At 42.4% G+C, this 9,289-nt stretch overlaps 1 protein-coding gene across 1 annotated transcript; it reads right to left on the bottom strand.

Annotated features, from left to right (window-relative positions):
• Positions 1-2,137: 2,137 nt before the first annotated feature.
• On the bottom strand, positions 2,138-5,505 carry LOC126803825 (uncharacterized). Its single transcript, XM_050531554.1, is given in 3 exon segments — positions 2,138-3,653; positions 3,912-4,359; positions 4,452-5,505. Coding segments are annotated over 3 exon segments (3,018 nt in total).
• Positions 5,506-9,289: the final 3,784 nt, after the last annotated feature.

The following is a 9,289-nucleotide window of genomic DNA, read 5'->3' as shown; positions in this document are numbered from 1 at the left end:
CAGAAATTATTTTTACAATTACTATACGTAAAATAATTTTTACATTCACAGTACGTAAATTACTTTTTACATTCACCGTACGTAAAAAATAATTTTACAAAAATTACCGTTTGAAAACACGTGCCACCTCTGGCGACCGCGCGTGGCGTTCACGCGTCGCTCACTGTGGCAGCGCGTGGGGCCCACGCGCCACCTCTAAAACCGGCGTGTAGCTTGCCACCACCACCCCCAAACCCCTCCATTTCCTCTCATCTTCCCCTCCATGGCCCAAGGCCGCGCAAAGCACTACTCACCTTCCCTCACGCGCCGCCGAAGGAGGCGGTATCCTCACCTCCCCCTCCTCCTCGGATCCTTCCCCAAATCGACCCAAAATCCATCAAACAATCACACTCAACCATCAATTACATCAAATCATACCTAGATCGTACGTTGGAGCCACCGGAACGTTGTCGGAGAGGGATGGATCGCCGATCGTGGTCGATTTCTCAAGGAAGAGAAGTGGCGTGATTCCGAGTTCCAATCTCCTAGCTGGCGGCTTCGGCAACGAGGATAGGTGGTGGTGATCCGGTCTCCGTGCTCTGGTCTCGCCGACGATGAAGCTAGGAAGGCGGAGGGAGTCGCGCAAGCTTAGCGGTGGCGAGGGGGACTGCGTCGAGTTCGGGTTTGGAGTGGAGAGCCTTGCGAAGCTTTTGGGCGAGGTGGTGAGAGCCACAGCGGCCCAGGGAAGGAGATCGCCGACGATGGATTTTCTGAGGAAGAGAGAGAGAGATCGGGAAGAGAGAGAGAGAGATAGAGAGAGAGAGAGAGAAAAGGGAGGCGGCTGAGAGAGAGGGTTTTCGAAAATGGAAACCCTAAATCTAAAAATCTCATTTTTATACCCACTTCCAAAATCGGAAACTAACTTCCATCGTTAATAACTTTTACGTACGACGTCCGATTAGAACGCGTGACGTGTTCACGAACTCGTATCGACGAGCTCTACAATTTTCGTGAATGAGGATTTCACAAACGAGTGACGGAGTAAAAATCGATTCTCGTGTCGCGGAAACGTAACGTTTTTTTAAATAAGATTTCCGACGACGGTTCCGTTTTCGATTTGACAACGTCGCGAGACGAAACATTGCGGTTTATTAATATTACAATGTTTATTAAATCTACAAATTCAAATAAATCGATCCGGAAAAAATTGGGTCATTACATAGGTGGTGCTAAAAGGTTCTCCCACTAATGAAACATGGGTAGATTTCCAGTCGAATACAGGAGCAATCAATTAACTGGTGAAAGAAATTATCGCTAAGTCATAGACGGCCGGAGAATGACTGCAATTTCTTTTCGGTAAATGACAGCAAACTCATTTTAGTTTCAAGTGAATTGAGACGTGCAAACTCATCAAACAACAATTCTTTTTTTTTTTTCTGCAAATTCAACAATATCATCAATTGATTACAGAAAAAAAATGTTGTTTGATGATGTTGGCCCTTGAGAATCAATATCATTAGCAGTGAAGTATATTATTTCTCAAAATACTAGTAGGTAGGGCTTACTAACGTTGCCTTCAAACGCAAGAGTTATAACTTTAACAAATTTTGCTGATAGACCACCTAAAATTATTATCGCTGTCTCCTCAATAGCAAAAATTTCAGAATTCATGTTAAATTTTATTTGTCAGCCTCTTTGGTGGAATAATTAGGTGCCTCGATCTTCCGGCCATCAGGTGAGTTTATAAATTTAGACTAGAAAACAGGAAAGAGCTACGTAAAGAGAAAAGGGAATCGTAAACCAAGATTCTGCAATCCGGCCAGGCCAGATTAACCAGTCCATGTCAAACAAGGGATCCCGTCATACAACCCATCCCATATCCTGCTCGAAGCACAGAACCACATCAAAGATTTTCAAATTTTCCAAACTCTCTCCGCCTGACATTGATTTGAGAGCAGTTGTCACTTTAAGTTCTAACCAGCCTGCAGTAGCCGCCGTCTATTCTCCGCCGTCTATCTCTCATTTCATATTTAAGGGATCAAATTAGCAAAACATCAAATACAAAACACAACAAAGAAAGATACAAGGGTGGCCATTTATCTAGCCATGTGAAAGCATGCACCCGAATCCTGTAAAACTGAAAAACCCTGGTCAGTAGTCACATCATCGTGGTGACAACCGACAGTGACGACTGCAGCTGAAGCAGGTGGTGGTAGCATTCGGCTGCAGTTGGCCTAAGCTCTGGGTTTTGTTCCAAACAGCGATTCTGGAGCTCCCTGAGCATCTTTGGCACAACTGCCAACCCACAAGTTCTCACCAGGTGACCAACACCCCACACGTCCACTTTCACCCCATGCAAGGCCCTCTCCAGCTCTGGCGCGTGTTTTCCACGCTCCGCCGCAGCAACCTGGTGTGGATTCAACTGTGGTGCACCAGCCGCCTCGTCGAACCCACAAAGGAGCCACTCGTTGTCCCTCTCCGTGCCCCTCATCACTTTGTCCCAGCCTATGCTCCTGTGCATGAACGACAAGTCGTGCAGCGCCACCAGAGCTTTGGTCACGAACTTGAGCGCCTCTACGAGCTCCGCGCAGTTTCTTGGTTTGAATTTGTATCCTCTTGGCCTGAACACCAAAGCCAAGTCTTTCTCCGAGGACCTGTGAATATACTCTGCATGGGGTATTCTCTGATCAAGGACATCGTAGATTTCTTTGACCGCTGACCACTTTCTTTGGTTGGAGAAAAATCTAGTCACTGTATTAGGGGTCATCTCAACAGTATTTCCATTACGCAAATCAACCCTCTCAAAATCACTATAAGGACCGAGCTTGTAACTTATAGAACCCCCGTTGCTAGAACATGTAGCCCCACTGTTGACGTTTAAGCATCTATCGGCTAGCAAGGGCAGTAACCCAGCAACTCTGTAACACAAGACTAGGGCTTTCAGTCTATCCGATGGCAAAGATAGATCAAGCGTCTGTAAGTTAGTCTGAATAATTCGATCTTGTCCTCCTTTACTTAAAGCACAAAATGTGACCAAATCTCCTACAGAGTAGTACCCGAAAATATAAGGAAGATCATTATATGTCCATTGAAGTTTCTCCACCAACGATTTTGAAGGATGAATGTGACCATCTCGTACTTGATCTGTCTCTTCACCTCTCCAGAAACAGAAGTTTTTCACGAACCCCGTCACACTTGGCCATTGATCTTGCAAAGCTTCAGTCATTGATATTGAAGTAGCCTTTCGAATGAAAACCATGTTGACACAACAGAACTTGTACACGAACCTATTGATGCAGTCATCCCAAAGGCCAATGAAAGAGTCTCTACTAGTGGCAGTACTAAGACCATAGTTGCTTCGAATAATGGGGCTGACAATATCGTACGTGATGGCTCTACAATCTAATGAATCATTGGATGCAGTGAAGAAAGCCTCTCTCCCCTGTGGCAAGTCCCGGTAAACGTCTTTCCGGAGTGGAATTCGGAGTTCTTCAGGCGGTGGCTGTTGTATGTAGCTTGAGAGCTCTGATAAGCTTGGAAGCGATTGGGATGGAACTCGAAGACTAGTAATGTAGCATTCACTTGGATCTTGAAATTCCCATGGAGGCATTGCTGCAACCATTTGAACCAGGTTGAGATAATTGGTCTTAACATAAAATGACTCTGGTCACAATCTATTTCTTTCTTTTGAACAAAACCCTAGTTAAAGTTTCCATATCTGAAAAGACTTACATCTTGTAAAGGATTTAGCAAACGGACGGGTCTTCTCTGAGAAGCCTTGACAGTAATTAACGCAATGTCAGATGTTGAACTAACCAAGATTTAAATGTCAAACAAGAATGTGAAACTATAGTCTAGACCTTAATTAAAAGTGTGCAGCGTCAGAACGTTAGTGAATTAATTCATAACATGACTATATCAAAGAGAAGGACGTCGTCGTTTTAGTACCTGGGGTGGCGGGTTTTCGTCGGCCAAAGACCTTGACTTGTTGACCAGACACAAATCGGTCAACAGAGAATCCTCTGAGAGGACCATCTTCGAAAGCTTCCATGGTGCAAGCAACCATAGAATCATCAAAGAAAGCTAGCTCGTCCGCATTCAAGAAGCTGGAGCCACCTTGAATCTTGATTCTCCCACGGTGGTGCTCACCTTCTTCACCCCACAAACTAACGGATTCTTCCCATGTCATTCGAATTTTCCCAATTCGACGAAGCTCCTTCGTCGAGGAAATCGATGAAGAAACACCTACAGCGTAGTCTAGTGAAGCCTGGTGATGATAGTGAGGTAGATGATCAAACCCTAACAGACTTCCCGATCTTCCGCCGGGGTTAAAAGGTAGTTCCCCACCAGCGCTCATGATCATTAGCTGCCTTGCCCTACCTACATATATGGTATATGATCATCATCAACAGTAAATTCCCTGTTCAATCTACGTGCCAACATATATATTTTCTAATTGTCTGATGATATACCTGAGAGAGGGAGATCTTCGTCTCTGAATGAAGGTGGTTGCGGCAAAACAGTACTTGTGGTGACATAAAGAGATTGAGTCCGTGTGCTATCAGCGGCTCCGCTAACAGGAGGAGTCCTCATCTTAGACCCCATGAACTGTGAGAGCTCATCAAATACCTCTTCATCAAAAGAAGCAGGCAATCTGTGAAGCTTCCTCTCGTAAGGTGAAAGCCTAAAATAGCTCTTGTTCCCAAGTTGTTCTCTCTCAGCTCCTCTTTCCCACTCGTAGACTTTTCTAAACTCACCGAGCATATTATCCCATTTTGTACCGGCAGTTTTGGCATCTCGGTTGATCCCATTCTTTTGAAGAAACTCGGCTACTTCCTTGTCCTTATCAGCCCTTGTTTTGGCTCTGGTGGGTTGACCGGGAATATCAGAGTGGTGTTCAGTTCTTGAAGATGAACCGGACCCGTCGGAGCCTTGGCTTTGATAAACAGCCCTCCAAGCCTTGGCTAGCCACAACATCTCGTGGGGCTTCCATACCGGGCTGACATACTTGCCTCTTCGGAACTGAGTGCGGTGAAGAGATGGGTTATGTTCTTCTCCTTCTGTTTTGGTTGTGTCTTGGCCTGAGGTTGCGGAGAGAGACGGGCGAGGAGAGTGAGGTGGGGATGAATCTGTATCTGACGAAGAACCTCCAGTAGTAGTATGAGATTGGGGCTGGGTTTTCTGGTTGGGGGACGGCGTTTGGGTAGGAGTCTGTTTTTGTTGGGAAGACGGGGATGGTAGAAGCTTCCATTGGCCAGTACTAGTGTATCTAGGTCTTTTGGGATTCACCGCCTCAAATTGTGGTTGATCGAAGGGTAACGAAGAAGATGTTGCACCACTGATCGGAACGTATAATGGAGCCGGAATATTAAAAGGTGCAGTTGCTCCGGTCACAACTACCGTACACGGTGATGCTTCGTCAAGGGGGTCATTTGGAGAGGCTGAAATTTGCTGCTGCTGCGCTTGTTGCGGTTGCGGTTGCTTCTGCTGCGCCTTCTTGAGGTTATCTCCTTTGGTTTCACCCATACTATCTCAAAATGGGCCCAGAAGAAAATTAAGACTTGGAAGCTAAAGAGAAAGTTATGAGAGCAGAACCAGAAGAACTAGGTCGGGCTTCGGTTGTTATATTGTTCAAACTCACAGTCACAATGGAGTTTGAATCCATGATTAATGTTTGCAGGGAAACCTTCAACAGGGAAAGTCGAAAAGAAAGTATATAGGGCTGATAGCTTCGCTAGCTCCCAGTTAGTTAAAAGTAATGACCAGAGAGACTAAAGCAAGAGAAGGATAAAAGTCGTGGTTGTGGAACTGCCATGACTGCGACTCTTCAGTCCATTAATCACATAATTAAGAGCTCGAAATTTTGATTTGTGACATTGACAGCTTTGCGTGTGGTATTATGTACCAAGGTGGTATGATTAGGGTGGAGGAGGAGGGAGGAGAGGAGGAGGGAGGAGAGGAGTCATGATTGTGCTTAGTGCTTTTAGTATTTGTGTTTCGTTGTTGTTGTTCCACAGCTTCCCGCGTAGAGTGAGGGAGTGGTGGACTGGAAGAAAGATCGGAGGTATATTTCCGTTCAGAAGGAGCTGTGGACCAGACGAATCAATGGCTACCTCTGAATAGCTTCAGTCACAGTGATTGGATCGCTAACGTGCATATGACTCTTTGCAAATCTTCTTGTTTTTGTGTGTTTGCTCTCTCTCTCTCTCTCTAATGGAGGAGCTCAATTGCATAGTACAGATTCTCTGCGTTCTTAAATCATGTGCTCAAGGACCTAAATTGAACAAAGTAAAATTAGATTTCCGTTTTACTGAAAATTTATAGTGCGGAACCCTAAAATTAATGAGTGCTCTTCATAATCGACTTGGATATATCACATATATGGGTATCTCACGGGGATGCATGCGTTTTGCTTGTCGATAAAAGCCTGCTTGTTACAAGCTATTCCATTTATGAAAGTCATGAAACTGATCATCACTTTCATGAAGATTTGCTTTGCATGCATCGTGTTACATTTGGTTAGGGCAACCATATCTAGTTCGATTTTTTTTATTTTTTTCGGAGTACACCTGGTCTTGGTCTCTTGGATGCCACAAATTAAGTCACTTACAATAGTACGTACATATAAATGATGTATCTTCTAGGTAAATCATTTTGAAGGAACTCGATCATAGTTCTATTAAAATAAACTTACGAACGACACGAAGTGGCAAGTAGCAACTACATTACGAGGCCATAAAATCCAAAAACGATTGTTCAAAGTGTATATGCAGTACACAGATTTACACTATCGCGATCGTTCATATCTTGTAACACATGTATCACCAATTAGAACTCAAAATTTTCAGAGACCGTCCAAGGCTGCCCAAGTTAGTCTCAAAACTAGGAAAAAGAAAAATGGAAAATGAAGTATGCTTGATAAGCAGTTCCAAAATGGTAAAGAAACATTTTCGAGATACATATGTATTTTGATTTAGAAAGTGTGCCTGTGTGCGTATATAGAGTCTTACGACTTGTGCCCATAAAGATAAGTGCGTACTGGAGTGCTAGGACATAAGAAATTCCCAATTGAGAACTATTCAGTTGAGCCTTCAAGATCAGCGATCACATTCTGACAGTGTAGCACCACAAGATTGCTAAATCCAGTCCGGCCTGCAAGTGCATCTATCTACAGCTTTATTTGCAAATTCATCTTCAAGAATGTTAATGTTACTCTTTGTCTAACTCGTATCTTGGGAAGAAAGGACCCAGCGGCTAATTTATTTTACGATTACATCAAGTAATCAAGCAAATATAATATCATCTAGGCTTGGACGTTTCTTACATTAGCTAGACCTAGAGACTTGGCAAGATCCCTTTCTGAAGTGTCTGTTAAGCCACGATATCCCAAATTATTACAAATTCAATCATGAGACACCTTTCGATCAGTTCAATTTAAAACTAATAGCTTGCAAACCTTATATTAGTAGGATTCAATAGGCTGTCCTCATAATTCAGCTTTGAATCTGCCATTCATCTATGCATTCCTATGATCACTAGCTTATGCTAATTAATGAGAAATGATTACGTGCTTCCATATATTAAACCTTGGCCTTTTATGAATTATGATGAAGCATTTGCGTTCTTACTTCTTCCCGCTTGTTAATTCGACTGTTCGTGCGCGAATGCTAATTAGGAGTAATCACACATGTTTCGTTGCAATTACCAGAAGATGGTAATTCGCCGTAAAGATTGTGATCGAGTCATATCTGTTGTGACTTGGTGAGAATACATATTGGGTGTATAAAGAAATTCTCCTACTCCTTTTTACCTTCTGCATAGGCTTGAGGAATTGGCATGGCTTTTCGTAAAGCCAACAGTATGGATCGATCCAAATTATGAATACTAGAGCAATGGCCTCGGCTCCCGCTGCATGCATATATGAGTATATGACTCACGCAAAGAAAGAGAATATTTACTAGAATTGCGTTTTACTAATTTTCATAACCAGAAGAACGACATATAGCTGCACACCTAACGATACACACAGGCCAGCCTGTGATTCAATTCTGCTGTCTATATGAAACTATTAAATGTCATCATTTTTACACCAATTTAGTAGCTCATCAATTATGCATGGAGTTCTTTTGAAATTAATAGCCGCTACTATATCAACCAATAGACAGAAAGAGTATAGTTGTAACGACCCCAAAATTTCAAGTTTAAAAACTCAAAATTTCAAAGTCGTTAGAATACCAAAACAATCTCAATGAAATCGAAATTATTTAAAATGCACAGCGGATCATTACTGAGTTCTCAATACAACTTAGAAAACCAATTATTACAACCTAAATTTATAATTCAACATTACATAAGATGGAAATGTAATAATCCTCACAATCTCTCACAAAACTCACAATAAATCCACACCAATTCTCACACTCAAATCTACGCTAGAAACCTCACCACAAGCAGGATACGAACGACTTCGAGTCACCGGAGTCGTCACTCGATCTCTACTAATCAACACCTGTGGAATTATCCCCTACACCATCGAATTGGTGCACCGGGATTGTAAACACAAACCCGGTAAGCTTATAGCTCGTATGAGTAAAATGAAAATATAATTCGCATATCAAGATATACGAAAAATCACAAATCAACAAATATAAATGCCCTCATGAGTCAATGGACGGCCCATCTGGTTGTCCCAGAGAAATATGAAATGAAACGCTCATGATAAATTAAGTAACCCTTCTGGTTACCCAAATGCATTTATAATACGGGTACCAAGAACGCTGGTACACATCTGTTACCCCTCTCGTAATACACCGCTGATATTGGATAGCCACCCGCTACCCAACATCCAAAACAATTTGAGTACCCATGAGCAGATAACCACCCGTTACCTCACATGCAGTACTACGGCAGACAGACTACAGCTCTAACTGTATCGTAACTTTCGCCCGGCCAAAGGCTAGGTTTCGACTTGCCAAACACGTACAATAATCTCACATCATATTGTACCAAACATCAGGTCCGAAGACAAATCACATTTTGACAATCTCCATGTTAAATCACGTACAATAATCTCACATCATATTGTACAAATCAAAATCACATGCTCGATAAAATCTTGTCATCAATATGACATCATCACGATAAAATCATAACAGTATCTTATATAGCAAACTATATATATATATATATATATGTATTTATTTACCATTAATACAATACATATATACTCCACTATATCATATATACGTCATAATTTATAAACACGTCCGAAGACAAAACGTTTAACAAACTTCATATTAAAGTCATGTAC

The sequence above is a fragment of the Argentina anserina genome, chromosome 7 (assembly GCF_933775445.1).
Source record: "Argentina anserina chromosome 7, drPotAnse1.1, whole genome shotgun sequence".
Classification (NCBI taxonomy): domain Eukaryota; kingdom Viridiplantae; phylum Streptophyta; class Magnoliopsida; order Rosales; family Rosaceae; genus Argentina; species Argentina anserina.
The sequence above is the reverse complement of the archived record's forward strand: the minus strand, read 5'-3'. Positions and strand labels throughout refer to the sequence as shown.